This window comes from Manacus vitellinus, unplaced genomic scaffold (genome assembly GCF_001715985.3).
Source record: "Manacus vitellinus isolate BGI_N305 unplaced genomic scaffold, ASM171598v3 scaffold_0_pilon, whole genome shotgun sequence".
Taxonomy (NCBI): domain Eukaryota; kingdom Metazoa; phylum Chordata; class Aves; order Passeriformes; family Pipridae; genus Manacus; species Manacus vitellinus.
Window position 1 is genome coordinate 2,432,955 of NW_021938789.1, and position 17,939 is coordinate 2,450,893.

The window sequence follows — 17,939 nt, forward strand, 5'->3', positions numbered from 1 at the left end:
CTCTCACTGTCACAGGTGGGAGCAGGTTCAGTGGTGCTGTACAGTCTGGATGGCAGCAGTCCAGCTCAGCAAGGACTCCTTCTGTGGTGCTATTACAGGATTAAGTCTGGATGGTGGGGCGTTGAGCAGTCAGAAACCAAGAAATACACAGTCCAACCTCTCACAGAGGAGCTCTGTTGAATGCATGGACAACTATGCAAAACTTTGCTGTGATATATAGACCATAATGACAAGATATCACCAAACCACATGTAGAAATTCTTGTGCAGTCCTGGTCATCCTGGGAATGATATATTGCAGGACCTTCATCTTCTCTTTAGCCCAAATTTTCCCAGGTTCTTCTCTGTGATCCCCTTTTATATTTTCTGCAGTTGTTTAAGTGGGTGACTCCTCTGCTCACTTCTGTGGTTGCCCTTCCTCCCTGAGATGTCCAATTCCTTTCCTTACCTTACTGTGGGTTCTTCTGCTTGTTCTACCTACGTACTGAAAAGACCAAGCAATTAAAACAACTGCAAAAAATAGTTACAATTTTAGAAAATACTATATTGATACCTTTAAAAAACGGTGTTATTGCACCTGTAGGCAATTCCTTTCTGTCCTTTTCTTGAAGCTCATGTATGAAAAATATGTTATAGCCATGGGACCATAAATAAGGGTATGGGCAAGAAACACTTATGCCAGGGTGAATGGAAGTGTAAAGTTTGGATTTTGTGCCAGAATTTCCATTTGGTGTTATTTAAAACTGCAGATCAGGGATAGACTGTGTGACCAGCCCTAGATGGGTGTACAGACAAGCTGTACAATGTTGTTTCTTTGTATCCCGGCTCTTATGGAGCTGCTCCTTTAATGGGCATCTGAGGCCTGTGAAGAGACAAACAATGTAAAGCTGGGCCATCTCACACAACCTCACCTCAGGCATCCAGCTTCAGAGCTTGGATTGGGAGTGTCAGCTTCTTATAAAGCCAGTGGAGACATTTGGGTGCTCATGTGTGCCCTGACTCACCTTATGAAGACCCCATTGACTGAGACCTTCATTTGGACCTTCCACACAAGGGAATTTGAGTTTCAGTTGCACTGTGGGCTGAAAATTTGGCAGCGTGTCATTTTCTGTAGGGAGTGCTTCCACAAATCTTGGCTGCCCCCTGTGAAGTCCTCTCTTGCATACACAAGGCAATTCCACTTTGCCAGAAAGTCCTTTGAGATGACTTTTAAACTAACCCGGTCCAAAAGCACAAGCACTGAAGGGAGGGCCGTAGGAAGTAATTCTGAAGAAGCTACAGGAACAAGTAAAATAGAAGCAGAGTACATTGCTGGTGACAGTCCCCAGAGCTGAAGAAAGCCAGGGATAAACTCTGTCTCAGTCTGGGAAGGCTGATACCTCCACAACCTGGCAGGTTGGTTATTCTGTACAGACCAAGAAGGCTGGACCCTATTCCCCAGAGAAAGGAGATGGAGTGTCCTCCCATTAGAGAATGACAAAGCCATAAACTGAACAGATATGTTGCAAAATGAGTCTTTAACCACCCTCTGGGGAAAGCAGATAGAGCATCTTTTTCTATTTTCTGAAAGGTATCACCTCCTCTTTCTGAATGCTTGGTTTCAGCCAGGTCCTTACACGGATCCCCTGTCTAGGAGGGCTCATGCTTTAGCTTCATCAGGCTTATTAGCAGAATCCCAGGTCAAGAGTTGAGTTTGAAGCAAACATTCCTAAATTTTTGCAGTGCATAGGTTTTGGCTGGACTGTTATCATGATTACCTATGATTCTGTGCAGGATCCATATTCATTATTGGTCCAGGTGCCAGGGCTGCTGTTGTCCACAAGGCTTCCTTTTCAGTGTAGTTTTAAAGTCCACAGTGGATTCTTCCCCACCATGCAGGGCACCATCAGCTAGCATTGAAACTTCATTTTTCCAAGAAAACTTCTGAATTTTTGTCTCATTTGAAACCTCCCAGAATGAAATCTCACTTTAAGTGAGTTACAGCTAAAGCAAGGGATGGGAGCTGCATATTTCAGCACAGTCCCTTAGGGAATAAAAGCAACAAACACAAAAATTGCCCAAGACCCTTTTACGTGGGTGGCAGCAGCCAGTTTGCATCAAGGAGAGGGCATGGCCTTTGAAGAGCAGAGGCAGAGCAGGAGTACAGCAGTGACCATCCACCACATTGTGGTCCCTTTAAATCTTCTCCTCCCCTTGGCAGCTCCAATTTTTCAGTGTTGCTATAGCAAATCTCCATGGCAATGACCCTAATCAGGGAAGGGGGGATGCTGAGGGGACGCATGCTCAGAGTGGCTGCTGGAGCCTCGCCTGCCCGCTACAGCTGCTCCCAGGCTCTGGCACACGGGCGAAGGGAAGGATCAGGTACCGGGCAAGCTGGTCCTTGGGGTGCATCGCAAGCCCGTGGGGTGTCACTGCAGTGATGTGTGTGCGTGTGTTTGTGCGTGCACGGGGTCTGTCCTTGTCGTGTCTCATCCGCTTCTTTGTGAGGAGCGTGCTGGGAGCAAACTGCCGCTTTTCACTGTTTCTCCTTGTTTCAGGCAGCCTGAATTATTGATGGGAGCAATGGCGTTGCCGTCTGCTTGGAGTGCGGTGCGTGTGGCGATCCTGTCCCTCTCGGTGGTCGGCCTGCTGAGCGTGAGGCTTGTGGGGGCTGGCCAGGACTCCGGGAGTGTCATTCCTGCAGAAAGTAGGTACCCGCCGTGCACACTCCTGCCCTCCCGCCGCACCCTGTCCTGCTTTCCTTCCTTCACTCCACCCTCAGCAGCCACACAGACACTGAGCTCCGGGGGAACTTTACGTTTCCTAAATAAGGAGGGAGTAACAAGGAGTTCGTGCCATGTCAGCAAAGCACATGGAAACAAGGCTTATAGAAACAGCAAGCAAGCAAGCAAAGGACTAGTAGTTATTTAGGAAAAAATACAAACTGCATACTATAATTTTTACTGGGACTTGTGTTAGAACTCTTTGTTTGCGGGTCTTTTAGATTTGCTTCTTGAGAGTTTTGTTTCCAGATTTGCCACGATACATATGACGTCCTTGCTAGTCTGGATATTGTTAGAAGAATATATTTGTGTTTATTTCTGCTAGGGCATTGCATTTTGCTTACTGTAGTATTTGGTTGGAACAATAGGTCAACTTTCTTGTACTGCAGATTGACACAAGGGACATTTACCCAAACAGTGCATTTGTAAAGAATGGTTTCATGATTTCTGAATACTGCAAACCTAAAAAGTAAATAAATATGACAGACTGGCTGGAGCACACCATGGAGCTGGGAGCTCTTGAATTTGGATCACAGCTCTATATTAGCTGCCTCTGCAATTTTGAGTAAGTCTCTATTTAAACTTTGTCAGCTCCAAAATGAGGCAATAGTTCAAAGTTAGTAGGGGATGGAGTCAATGTTCTCAGGGTGTTTTTGGTGACAGCAGGTGGGAAGTAGACACTCATTAGAAACTTAAAATATCTTCTGGGGAAAAAAAGCAAAGGAAGATAATTGCATACAAACCAACCTCTAGTTCTTAGTCATGCTTACATTGTATCACAGCTATCTTTTTTACATGACTACCAAATATTTAATACAAGACCTGATTTAGTCACTGCATTTTATTCTCCATTAATTCTGTTACTAGTTTTTGGATACACCTATATGTATTTGTATCCACAGGGCTTACATGTTGAATTCCCTTCTTTTTCCACTTTCTTCTTTTTTTTTTTGTTAGCGCCAGTTTTCGGTCTTTTCTAAACCATACCTCATCTTTATTTTGTGTGTCTGTTTTCTAGGCATTCGTTATTTTTTATAAGTTTAGTGATGAGTAGTACAATTTTTCTCCTCAAATTCCTGAAAAATAAATTGTATGTACCCTTTGTGTGCCTGTGTTAGCAGAGGCAAGTCAACGCATTTGGGAAAAAGTGTATAGTGGTTCCTTGTTCTACTTGTGTAGTGACAACTCCCATTTTATCCACAGAAAAACACTCTTGGCCAGAGTTTCTGACCCAAGTCTCATGGAACCATAGAATTATAGAACAGTTTGGGTGGGAGGGGACCTTTAAAGGTCATCTAGTCCAAGCCCCCTGCCACGGGCAGGGACACCTTCAACTGGATCAGATTGCTCAGAGTCCTGTTGAACCTGACCTTGAATGTTTCCTGAGATGGGGCATCTACCACCTCTCTGGGCAACCTGTGACAGTGCCTCACCACTCTCCTAGTAAAAAACTTCTTCCTTATAACGAATTTACATTGACTCTCTTTTAGTTTAAAACCATTACCTCTTGTCCTATCGCAAGAGGCCCTGTGAAAAAGTGTGTCCCTACCATTCTTATAATCTCAATGAGTTATCTTTTTACCATCCTCCAGACAGGCTACAGAGTTTCTTGAACAGCCCTTGAGGAAGATTCCTTGTCTTATCTTGTCATTACATCTGCATGTGAGAGTGAGGAATGAAGGGCAGGTCAGAGTGTTTCTGTGGTCAGTATTTCTGCAGAGACACTCTGCCCTGTCCTGAGTAATAGAGGCTGTCAGCATTGCTACAAAAGCATAACAGTATTTGTGTTTGAGGCCAGGCCAGGAGGAAGACTCTCAGATGATCATGAACTGTGAACTGTATATTGCTTTGGGCTGCTGTGGGGACAGAGTTTTAAAACAACAAGGAACTCTTGATGCTCCTAATCAGACATTTGTTGAGACAGTGCTGCATGGCTGCTAAGTGCTCCAGGTCCTTTCCTTTGCCAGTCAGGGCTCTTCCTGATAGTTTACCCGTGGAACTCTTCCCTTAGGATGCTGTGGATGCTAAAAGTTTGCATGAGATTGCAGAACTGATTGGTTAAATTCGAGAAAACAACAATCTGATAAAGGGCTGTTAGATACAGCAGCAGTTCTTCTGGTTCAGGAGCTGCCTTAGCATATTCCTGAGATCTGGCAGGGTGTTTGGGAACACATCCCTCAAACTTGCCCTGTTCTTACGCTCTTTCATGGGCACCCATTTCTGGCCATGAAGGTTGCATCTATAACCAGTGCCCATGGATGTCTCCTGGCATGGGGATATGACTGCACCAGTAACCTGCTAGGATGGACCTTGGCACACTTGTGTCCATGACAGGAGGCCGATTGTCTATCTGGAAGACAGAGCTTACTCAGAGATGAGCTGTCCCACGCCAACTGCTCCCAAAGCTTGGGAATGCTCCTATTCATAGTTAATGTACTACAAGAGACATACATCATGGGAGACTGGACACTGGGCCAGGCAGACCTTTGATGTCATGTAACACAGACATTTCTGGATCTTTTCCTGCTTGATGTCAGCTCCACTGGCTACTTCTCGTGAAGGAGTTGATCCTCCTAAGCACTGACAAATTTAGGGGCACTGCCTCTGCTGCACATGCATACACCTTCCCTGTTGCTGGCACTGAAGTCCATACTGTCAGCCCAGATAACCTGGTGGCTGTGGGACCCTGAGTGACCCAGGAGAGGAAGGGGGGCTCTAGTACATGTTCTTGACAGGGATATATGATGTACATGGACCATACTAAGTGTCCTTCTGCAGGGCAGGGCAGGGCAGTGCTCGATGCTTTTTCTGTTCCCAGGTGTGTGACATGGGACTAAGAATGTGCCTTTAGCAGGAATGATTCCACATGGATCACACAGCCTCTCTCTCCCACTTGGTGGGAGGAGTGTGTCCCTCCTGCAGCACCACGAGCAGGAGAGGGACAGCAATGCTCCCGTGCAAGTGTGGGAGGTGCAGGAGTCACAGGAGAGAAGCATGAGAGTGAGTCAGAATTGTTCTTAGCACTGCAGAGCGATCCTGTCCTGTGTGTGGCACCAAGATCTGGCTCAGGGTACCCTCCCCTGCTCTCTGCTTGGCATACTTTCTGCCAGCCACAGAGCCAGGCACAGCTTTTTATGAATAATTCTAATTAGCAGTGTTTAATTGTGTCCTTATACTTTATACACAACACTCTGCATATGCAGAAGACTGTTCAAGTATGAAGTGGGGTTACTAATACTTGTGGATTATTTTCTTTAAAGTTCACTGCAATCCACTTTAAAAAAAAATGAAATAATTTCCCCAACCTTCCACTGCATTTATAGCCCAGATCACCCACTGTGAAAACTAAAATATGGAATTTGAAGACCAGAAACTGGTCAGTCTGTTTTCATTAGCCAAGGTGCATGAAATATAAAGAGTAAATGCCATGTGCATGCAAGGGAAAATAAATTAGACTTACACAGTGCTTTCAGTTCCAGTTTTTCACCAAGGAGAAGCCAAGAGAACATATTTTAAGCTCCCCTCCCCCTCTTCTCCCTGAACACACAAAGACACATACAGTCTTCATGCTGACAGGACCCATTTAAAGAATTATAGCTGACTCTTGATAATTCTCATTATGTTAATCCACAAACCTGTTAAGTCTCCCTATGAATGATAGTCTGTTCCCAGCTGTCAGCAAGGAATTAATAGCACTTTGCTGTACTTTGCTATGATGTGACTTAAGGTTTGGTTTCATGATTGCTTTAAGTTGATGGAAGCCTGTGCTGCTTTTGCCCTTCTCCTCCCCATAACCTGGATGCCTCTCCTTGCACCATTTCTTGTGGTGGCCCCAGAACTTGGACATTCAGGATCTGATCTGGAGAAAAAAAACATCAGCAATCCAGCTGACTGAGGAGCTGCTTTGTCACTCGTGCTGCCAGCAAGTGGAACTGTGGGACCACCTAACCAAGGACAGAAAGCAGAGTGGGATTGCTCCTATTGGCAACAACACATATTTAGATTTGTTTGTGAAAACGGATGCTTAGACATATTTGTGTTGGGGAAACGTCCATGGGCACCTTGCTGAAAATATTGTGGGCATGAAGAGAGGTCAAGTCCAGCTAGACAGGCCAGCATAGCAGCCCAGCTCTTCAGTCTGGAAAGCAGAGCAAGGCAGGGAGCAATGGAGAGCAGCAAAGTCGTAAGTGGGACAACAGTGAATATTTAATAACCATCTCTTCCACTGCAAAAATCAGAGGCAGGAAATGAAATCAGCAGATGTCAAGTTTAGAGCAGACAGGAATGGTATTTTGTACACTCACTGAACAGCTCAGCTGTGAACTCATTGCCACAGGATGCTGCAGATGACAAAAGTTTACGTGGATTCAGGAAGCAACAGTGCAAATTAATGTGAGAGAAATTCATGGAGGGCTTATCAGATGTAGAAACACCAGCCAGACACAGGATATCCTCTGACACCTTGGTAGGCTAGAAGAACATTGCTAGACACTTATTCTAAGCATCTGCTGTTGGCTACTGTGATCATCTGGCTCGTACAATAGTATAAAAGCCCAGTTAGTCCGGACTTTCAGAGTCAGGACTTGGCAGCTCTGCTGCTAGAAGTCTGACTGTAGCTGTAGGATTTCCAGGTAGTGGGGTATTGACTGTGTTTGATTTGGGAACTGCATTTAAGTTGCTCTGTGCTAGTGGAAGCTGCTTGATGGAGAGATGAACACTGCCCTATTCAGTCCCCAAGCATTGAATGGATGGTGCTCTGCAGGGCTCACCAGTGGAGGAGTTCACAGCCACCCACCTTCCCTGCTGCATGTCCCCCACTCCCAGGTACAGCTGTCCTCTCATCTGCCAGCAGTGCTGCTTCAGTGAATCCTCTCTGCAACTCTGGAATTCAGAATGATGTGTCCCACCCTGGGATATCACTGATTGGAGGAATCACACGGGCTCTGAAGGGCTGCTGGCTCCCAACTGGCAGGGATCCTGACCTGATCCAGAGACAGCAGTGCCTGGAGAGGGACCTCCACCACCGAGAACAGCCCAGGAAACTACATTAAAGAGTGAATATCTTGTTATGTGGTGAAACTGGCTGCAGCTGCACTGTGACTTCAGAGAGCAGTGTCGTGTTAGGAGCTTTGCAGGTGCTGGTTCAGGATGCCCAGAGCTGCAAGGCAGGTGTCCTCACTGCCACCACCCTTCTGCACAAGCTGCTTTGATGCCAGGGCAGTTGCTTTCACAGGGCTGGCAGAAGTAAAATAACAACTTGGCAGAGTTGTGCCATTCCACTAGTACCTCCCTGTCTACATGGGAGCACTTGGCTGTCATAAATACCAGTGAATGATCCCACACAGCCATGGCTCTCACAAGGGCCTGGGTGACAGGCAGTGACTGATTATGGAATTCATGGCTCTCCTCAAAAATGATTTCTCCACACTGCAGAAGCAGGAGACATTCATTTATGACGAGAAGTTTGTTTTTTCTCTACCAGGTTCTGATTCTGAGAACGCTTTAGTGACAAGCACTTCAGGGTGTGCAGCACCTTCCCGAGGTGGAGCCAGGGCAGGGTGTTTCTGACAAGACCACAACGAGGGGAGGGAGCAGGTCATGACATCGATCCAATAATGATGGATTTGCAAACAGCAGTCTGAGGATGTAGATTCTTTCTAAGGGCTCTGGTCCATGATCTGAAGTGAAAACAATTAAATTACTGAAATACTGAAAACAGGAGGAGGTTGAGTATCTCTAAAATGTGCTCAAAGCCAGCTTGTTGCTACTCCTCTCAAGCCTGAAGAGAGAGAGTCTTTTTGAATGATGCTGTTCTTATAGAGCTGGGGACTTTGCATTTCCTCACACCCCTGGAATTAAATCTCTACCTTGATTTCCAGGTTTTCCTGAGATGTCAAGGGAGATGGAGGAGAGAAACACCTCCTGAATAGATCAAAGCTTTTAAGAGCTTTGCTGAGGACTGAGAAGCACTTTGGCTGCTCCCTTCCATCAGGTACAATGAAGGAGTCGGTGCTGGCAGCAGGGTGCCAGGCACAGGTGGGGTGCTACAGTGCTGCACAGCAGGTCCCTGGCTCCAGGCAGCTCCCCAGCTACCTCAGCAGCAGCTTTGCACCCTCTTCGCTTTGGTGGAGCAGCACGAGTGGCTGCATGTGGACAAGGATTTCAGCACTCCCCCCAGCTTGGGGGCTCTGTGATCAGGGTAAAATGTCCTCTTTCCCCATTCTCCTTGCATCTACTCCAGTATCAGCAATTTCTTCTTCTGAAAATGCACACTTCATTAACTCTGTGACCAAACAATCAGAGATCAGTGCAGGGTGAATCCTGGCAGAGTAGAAATGCCCAGGTTCAAAAGTGAGCCATTTTATTTGCTGTCAGGTCCCCTCCTCCTCTTCTCTGCCTTTTCTCTGCCCTGCCCCTCTGTGCACACACACACTGGCACCAGCTGCAGAGCCAGTGGGATGCTTTGCATTCCTGGCAGAGAAAAAAATACAGCAGCAGGTGAAAGGAAGCAAATACAGATCTGGCACTGTCCCTTGCCAAGCTGCTCTGTAAGAGCTCCTGTAAAAACAGACCTGCCTGTCTGGTTCCTGAACCATTGCAAACTGCTATTTTCAGTGTATCAGTTGAGAATTAACCCATGTCTGGAGAAGGGTTAAGGATTTCAGTTTTAAGGGGAGAGGGTGGAGGCTGAAGCAGCAGGCAGAGTCAAGTCTGGGCTATGTCCAGAGAAGCACAAACAGCAAAGAACTCTTTGTGGGTTTTGCTGATCCTTCCACATTTGCACAGGGAGAGATACAGCCCTGTCCAGAGGCAGCCCTAACTTGGCACACATGCAGGTGTAGCTGCCTGGTAAAATGGGGTTTCTCCTGGCATTACAATTCACCTCTGTACTGCTACACTCCAGATTTCGTGCTGTGGCAGTGATGTCTTCTTCTGTCTCCTTTCCCAGGCCGTCCCTGTGTTGATTGCCATGCGTTCGAGTTCATGCAGAGGGCGTTGCAGGATCTAAAGAAGACGGCGTATAACCTAGACACACGGGTATGTGTTCCTGCAGAAGTGCTTTCACTTAGCCTTTATCTCCCAGCAGCCAGGTTTGCCTGTCTGTGTACAGCAGACATGACATCTCTGCTGACTCACTCCCATCTCAGCAAATAGGTTTATACCAAGCACAGATTATTTTTCACAGTCTGCAGCGGTTCATTAACAATGATCTAGTCTGAGTCTGACTTCTTGCATAACAGGCTAAAGAATTACCTCAGACAGTCCCTGCACCAAATAGAGAAGGAAAGAGGATGTATGAAGGAGAGAAGAACAAGAATTTACTCTTTGCCTCACAACATTGCTTCTGAGCTGTGGACTGACTATTCACTGGGCAGGAGCAGAAAGTGAACAGGAGAGCGAGAAGGTGGCAGGCAGGGCTGGCAGAGGAAAGGGAAGCACATGTACTCCTTGCTCATGGATCGATACTCCATGAAAAAGGGGGAAGCACATTTTCTCAAGTGTTTGTGACAGCACACAGGGCATTCTGCCACTTCACATGTCAGTCTTGTGTGCAGGTCTCAATGAACAAAATGAGGGTGTGTTAAAAGCCCTGATTTTAGCAATTCATACATATGTGGGTTCATAAATATGCACAAAATGACTGGCTAGGAGTTACTACAGTGGCTCCCGTGCTATCTGAAGCTTGCAAGAGGCAGGAGGTCTCTCACCTCTAATAAAGTCCCTTCATGCATGTCTTGTCCTACCCCTCCTCCCCTAACAGCTCTGTGCCCACAAGGCAACTTGTGGTGAGTGAAACCAGTTCACAGCTACATCTCCCAGTTCCTTTAGGAGCCTGCCCAGTGCCTTTGAGCAAGGCCATCTCTGTTGAGAACTGAGAAGGGCCCCTTGCTCCTCTAAAATCACACTCAGCTCCAATTGTCATTCACAGCAGAGCAAATCAAAGAGATATAAATCAATTAACTGTCTCAAACCATAACACAGAAGGGCAATTATGTTGCTTTGCCTCTGGTTTCCTGTGACCTTGGGCAATCATGTTGGGCCCTACACAGTAAGGTTGGAGTGACTGTAGCTTTCTTGGGCTATGGATAGCCAACTGATTAGGACAGTTCCGAGTGTGGGTTACATTAGAAAAGTTTCCCATGCACTAATGTAATAAATAACCCTTAAGTGGTAAAGTGTCAGTAGAGGGCCTTTACCTCCAGCAGCTGTGCTGGGCTGTTCTGGTGCATAGCAGAGTTCCACCTGTTTGGATTAGGTTCAGCTGAAATGTTTTGTACCTACACTTGACATGTCAAGACCAGGTGCAGTTGCAGCTGTGCTGGTTCTTATACAGTCAATAGACTTTACGTGGGAAGTTAAAGATGTTTTTGAATTTAATAGAGGCAGCACAGTTCCTTAATCCTACTTACAGAGAAATTCAGATGTGTCTATGAGGTCTGTTCTTTCTGGAGAGTGGAGTAAGAATACAGTCCATCAGAGAGCAGCACTGTCTTGTAAGAAGTGAAGCAGAATATAAAGGGAGAAGCTGATCCCAGAGCACCACAAGATAAGCTTCTGTTTCTGTGAGGAGCTGGACAGGCCTGACATGACAAGGCACTAATTCAGGCAGCTCCCAGTATTACAGAACCAGGGACATAAGAACAGTGCATCACAAAACAAACTTAACCAGTAGTTTGTAATATCACCCACCCTTTGACAACTGTCAGAGTTTAGTACTACTAGTAAAGAGAGGGTATATTACTGTACACCTTTCCTAGCCTTTGGATTGAGACTCTGGAGGGCTTTCTGGAAGAGATGCTTTAGTTAAATACAAATTATTGAATGATGCAGCTTTAAATGAAATAACAGCAGCCAAGGCCCTACAGATGGTACCCTGTGACCTTCTATTCTCTGAAAGGTAGATCCTCCATATCCTTACTCCAGCACCAGTGCTTGGCTCATGATGACCAACTACAATTTCTCAAGTTTTGCATACAAATGTCTTCATTCAATTACTCCTCACTCATGGAAATTGTTGTTACAAGGGCAAGCCCAATGCAGGACTGCTCCTGCATATGATTCCTCTGCCAGTGCCATCAAAGCCACAATTAATTTTTGTAACTGATACTTGTCTTTCACAGTTGTTTCAGTTGACAATTGTGTGCTTCCAGAGCTGCTCTTCCTGCCTCTAAATAGTCCTGAGTGACACCCAGGCAGGGTTTGTGGTAGCACTGACAGCTTGTAGGCATTACTGTGAAATCCAATAAGCCTGTTTGATGTTAAGATGATTCTATGATTTCTCCTGGGCTCCCAACAATGAGGGCATTCACTCATCCAAGATTCCACTGTAGGAGCAGGGAGCAGTGTTTAAAAAGGCCTGCCATGGCACTAAGCCGATAAGTGAAAGCAGACAAGGAACCTGAACAAGTCCTCTTTAATGCAAAGGTGGATGTCAAAAGTTTGAGTTGAAAAGGATAGAGGGCTGTGGAGGAAAAGGAAAGCAGTTCTGAAACAATCTCTCTCTGTACAGGTTTGCAGTCTGAGAACAAGAAATGAGTAGCAGAGAGGGGGAACTGCTGGCCAGGCAGGGCAAAGCTTGGTGGAGCAGGACCCTTGTAGGAGTGCTCAGCTACTCCTTTGGAAACTCTCTTTCTTAATTAACCCTTTGCTGTGTCTAATTTATCAGGAGGTATCTGGTCAGAGAAACAGGAGCAGGCTGAAAACCTTGTTGTTTCAAGAGCTTTGAGATAATTTGTTCACAAGTGGTTTTCAACCTTTAATGGGTTTTTGCAGTGCAGATGGGAAACCCATTCATGGTGAATTCAAGCCCACTGCATTTTTTTCTTTTCCCCTCAAGAAACTCTTCAAAGTCAGTCTGCAAACTGCTTAAGGGACCGCAGACCACACGGTGAAAACCACAAGATATGCTCAGGAGGAAGGTTCTCTTCAGTCACAGTTGCACTTGCTGGTGTGAGTTGCTTGCACCAACAATTTTGAGTCTCACAAGAAACTCAGCTTCTAAAATGATGGTGCCGTTTGAGAAATCCATTCTTTTTATCTCAAAAAAGTGAGACTAGGACCCACAAAGTACTTATTTGATCACAATTAAATAAATGATACTTAAATACCTTTGAAGATCTGAAATTAATTTTTTCCCCCGGATTCAGAGAAAAAAAGTTTGGAGATGCTTTTCCACTAAGGTGTTCCAATTACAGCAAGTAATTTTAAATTATGTACATAGAGAATAGTTTTCAAGCTTTTGATGGAGTTCTGGGGGCATGGGTCCAAATGGAGTTAGTAATAAGGCAATTGTCAGTAAATTAACTCAGGTTGAAATAGGAACCACATACCCAAGCCTAGATCTGCCCTGAAAGATTACGGGTTTCAGACAACAAGGTTAGACTGACAGCTGGATTGAACTCAGAGCTATTCTAGAGAAACAGCAGTGTAACTGAGAGCACAACTGGCACCTCAGCACATGCTATCTGGTGCAATTAAATTACACAGTACTGAAGGCATCGTCAACAGGAAGCCATCAATCACCACGACGGAATTAAGAGCAGTGCAGTCGAAAGTGGAATTTTTCTCAGCATTTATAAGGGACACTTTAATAATTTTGACAGCCTACTCCCTAGAAGTTAACTGTGAAAATGAAAACATTCAAACTATAAAAATACCTTCCCTGCATCTCAGTTCTGAATACACTTATTTCATCATTTTTTCTGGATGAAAACCAGCACTAATAACTATGATTTTTCACTCAGCAAAGCACCTTGGCTACAGCTGTGCGGAGGGATTAGATCTAATCAATTATATACTCTCTTAAAGTGATATATTCAGTTCTTTGATTTCATGGTTGTTTGTTGTTTTGTTTTTTTTTTTCAGACAGAAACCCTCCTCCTGAGAGCAGAAAAGAGAGGCCTGTGTGATTGCTTTCATGCAATACACTGAAATGAGCACTGGGATTTGGCCAGTGGACATTTATTCATTTTTAAAATGCTGTTCAATAAATTACAGGAAGATACAGAGTGCAAGTTGTGCCCCACCATAAGGAAAACCATTTTTATCAAAACAGTTTGTCAAATAATTTTTATCAAATCATAGGTATAGCTCAGTTAAATCAATTTTGCTTTGATGTGGTTTATCATTACTGTATGTGATATTGCATCTGCTGAAACATCAACAGAGGAAACAGTGCCAAAGTCTCGCTCATGGGTTTTATGCAAGGATAGCATCCTGCTTTTCTGGTATTTCAAGCCAAAAATTTTCCTTGGACTCTCAGGCCAACCCCTTGTCTCATGTGGATTGCCATAGACCTGTGAAAGTCGGTGGAGTCGAATTCTTTAATGTATTTATGGAAGAATAACATGAAAAGGAAGCTGCTTTGCCACGGTGCATAGCTAAACATTTACAAACAGTCAGACTTGGCTTTATATAGAAATTAATAGTTGTCAGTGACTGCTTGGCAGTCCAAGGAAGGGATGTGTTCCCGATCACATCAATAGTCCAGTGCATGGCAAACACAGTAATCTGTCTCACAATTTTAATTTCTTCAGAGCCACACAGTAGCTGTGATCTTTTTGGAGAGATTTATTAAGTATATAATGTGATCAGTAACATTTGTAATCACATGAATACTGCCTGGCAACTGAACTGATTATGTCTGCCAAAATCTTCTGGAGAAGTGTCTTTCATTAAGCAAATCACATGCTGGATTGAACCACTCAAACTGGCCTCTACAGAGAGTTTTGGCAGAGAGTGTACACAACGCCTGCCTGCCCAGGAGTCTCTTGCAAACTGTATTTTGGGAAATATTCAAATTCCACCAAAATGCTCTGTAGCTCTTGCATGGACTCTGCACTCCATCACGGTGGGTTCCAGTGCTGATGCTATTAATATTCCTGCTGGAGAGACAAGACAGAACAAAATAATTTAAGTAGTGTAGTAGTAGTAGTAGATGACAAGATTGCGCCTTGTTACTCTTTAAAAAAGAATAGCAATCCTTTCTCATTGTTTTCCTTTTTTCCTTTGTTTGTGGAGGAGAGCAGGAACTGGCCAAGCAGAAAGTTCTTGTTGACAATAATAGATTTTTGATAGGACTTAATATAACATACCCAAAGTAAAGATTTATGTATCTGCTTGAGCATCAGTGTACAGGCTAGACACTTTTATACGAACACAACAAGAATGGTTTTCAAAGTCATTTTACTAATTCTTATTAGTATGTCTGTCTTCTCATGAGTGGCTGATATTTTTGATTTTTTGCTCTCAGCCTGATCAGCAAGTTAGGATGGAAGCTATCTGCTGCATGTTTCCAAACTGCTTCTCTCCCTTTTTATCTACAACATTAGGCACAGGGAAATAGGGAACTGTGACCCACTGAAAACTTTATTATTTTGTATGCAGTCATACTTAATAACACAAGGGAGTGTATTACAATATAATTTGCCAAAGTTGTTTGAAAGGCATGTGGTTTTCAGCTTCCTTGCACCTACATTTCAAAGAGGAAATTTGCTTTGTCCTTTGTAGTATTCTAGCAAAGCCTGGACTGTGTACAAGAGAAGCAGCGTGACACAGCAACACATCTCTTCTGGTGGCATTGCACTCCACTGTGGCACTGGTCCCTGACTGATGGGAAGCAATAGAGGTTCGTGTCATAGACCATATTTTACTGTACAAATAAAACAATAGGTTTAACACTTTTTTTTTTTTTTTGCAAAATACCAACCTTACATTACTTTCTTCCCACTTAGATTTGAACTAAAGTAACATACAGCTTTTGAGTTGGCTTTTTGCAGGAGATGGAGTTCCAGCACTGAACCTGTGAATTTTCCATCGCAGCTCAACTTTTTTGGGGGCAGTGTGTCTGTGGTTTGGTATTGCTGTTCTGCATGTTTATTCTGCTGGTACCCTAAAGAATCTTGCAAAGTCCTCTTAACAAGCACTGGGTTTTTTGTCTGTGTTTTTATTTAGAAAAACAGTTGTTCACTGCTGAGATTTGATATATACAGCTTGTTACAATAAAAAGGTGGAAAGAATGTCAAGTGGATGTTCTCAGACTTCCAAAGGGATCAGAGTGATGCTGCAACTTTATGGTTGTGATGGCAGTAATTATTCTGTATGTATTCCTCTTTGTCTATAATACAATACAATAAAAGGGCAAGATGCATTATAGTATTTGGTGTGCTTTGTTACTGATTCGAAAATAAATAAATAAATATCTGGTCTTTAATTAGGTGGAAAATCCACAGTGAAAAAAATGCTATTTTGAATACAAAAATAAAGAGATCTTGTATTTGGGCTAAATTTAGTAATGTATTTTCCAAAGTATAAAATCAAACTCAGTCTTATTTGAAATAAAAAGTACTGCAAGGATTTTTGTGAGCTTTTTTAAGGACCCCATACTCTGTACTTGGTGATTGTGGTAAGGCTCCTTATAATTTCCAGATAGCATGAAGAAAAAAATGGAGCTAGATAGTTTCAATTTATTGTTGCTCATGAAGTTAATTTAAATTCACAAACTCCTTAAGTCTCCACTTACTAGAAGAAACTGTGTATTTTGCAAAAGGATTCAATTGCAGGAGGCCTTAAAGCAGAAATTCTCTTTTCCCACACATCAGTTCCAGCACTTTTCTGCTGTGGAGCCAAGGCAGTTCTCATGACCTTTTGAAACCAAGCTGTGTCTTCTTTTCTTTTGGTGCAGTGCTGCTGCTGATAGACCTGGGCAAGTGGCATCTGTACACAAGGTGGAGTGTAGGTGGTAACCTGTAAAATGCACAGCCAAGTCCTCCCTGTAAGAGAAATGGTATAATCACTATAACCATTAGCATGGTGCTATCCCTGGGTAGGTAAGGTGATGGAGAAATCCTGGTAATGATTTCCACATCTCCAGAGCTTCTCATACCTGAGCCAGTGCCTTCTTTGGGTGTAGTTCTGTGTGTATTCCAAGTTAGTAATTTTGAACTGAGTCTCAGGACAACTCTCTGAAGACATTGCTGGATTTTATTCTGAAAGACGGGGACACAGTTCATCTTGTTAGCAATGAAAAATCCTGATAGGTAACATCAAAGAACAATAATATTATTGTTAGCTGAATCTAGTTAGTGAATGAACTGTGTGGAATACTCTTAAATTCCCATGGAATACCCTTTCCAGATGGAAATCTCATATTTAAACGCCAGTTACGTCTTTGTACTCAGAACTAGTCTGTAGGTAACTCCTGGATGATTTGAACATCCAATATGCATTCCCTGTTTTCTGAGCAATAGTTACAAAGTGTGTAGGTAGTTCCTTTAAGAGTGACCATGTAGTTTCTGTGCCCTCTTCTTCACCTGCCCTAGGCTGGTACCCAGAGACAAAACCTTCTCCTGTAGCAATGGGTCTAGTGGAGGGGGCTCTTGGTGGCTGTTTGCTGCCAGCAGACAGACCTCACCCTGAGGAGAGGAAGCACTTGCTGAGCTGAAGGAGGCCGACAGGAATCCCAGTTTAGTTCAAAGGTAATTTAAGAGCAGGAAGGTTCTGAGGCTGTTGTGCCTTTTGTGAGGCAGAAAAGCATAAGGGACTTTGGAACCAGTACAAGTCAGAAATTTTACCTTTGCCTCTCCTGGCAGACAAAGACTCCCTTGCCTAAAACAATGTTCTTCTTAGTCCTTCCCTGGCCACAACTCAGTGAGTGAGAGAGAAGGGGAGCAAGTGTGGAAGGGAAAAGAGACACCTTCCTTCTGCAGCCTGGCTGAGTTCCTGGCAAATCAGTGCTCCTGACCGAGATTCCAGAGCTGCAGCCTAAGGATTTATGTGCTGTGTGTGATGAGCAGAGGCTGCAGTCACTCTGAATGAGGGCAGTGCTGCAGACAAAGCCAGCACAGCGGTACCAGAGACAGGATTTGAAAAGGGGAGCACAGAGATACTGTGTGCACTGGTGTAAAAGAACCTACTTTTGAGAGATGTACAATGAAATGCAGATGGAAGAGCTGGTTTTGAATAATCCCTGTGTTCCCCAGGTGAAGCTGTGCAGAGGCTGGAAAGTCTCAGGGAGGGCTTTGTGCTGCACTTATTCCCAAAGAAAATATGGAAGAACCGGAAGCATCTTCTGGTACTTGCTGATTTGAAAATTAAGGGGAAATTAATTTGTAGGTGCTTTTACTAGCTAAGGAGAAAGGCAGCCCTCACTTACAGAGTGTTCTTGGCAGCAAAAATT

At 44.1% G+C, this 17,939-nt stretch overlaps 1 protein-coding gene across 1 annotated transcript; it reads left to right on the forward strand.

Moving 5' to 3' along the window:
* Window positions 1-2,356: 2,356 nt before the first annotated feature.
* LOC103755044 (neuropeptide-like protein C4orf48 homolog) lies at window positions 2,357-15,915 on the forward strand. The gene is made up of 4 exons (XM_025896209.2): window positions 2,357-2,360; window positions 2,537-2,685; window positions 9,711-9,799; window positions 13,628-15,915. The coding sequence occupies exons 2-4, from the start codon at window positions 2,553-2,555 to the stop codon at window positions 13,691-13,693; spliced, it is 288 nt and encodes a 95-aa protein (XP_025751994.1). The 5' UTR covers window positions 2,357-2,360; window positions 2,537-2,552; the 3' UTR covers window positions 13,694-15,915.
* The last annotated feature ends 2,024 nt before the right edge of the window (window positions 15,916-17,939 follow it).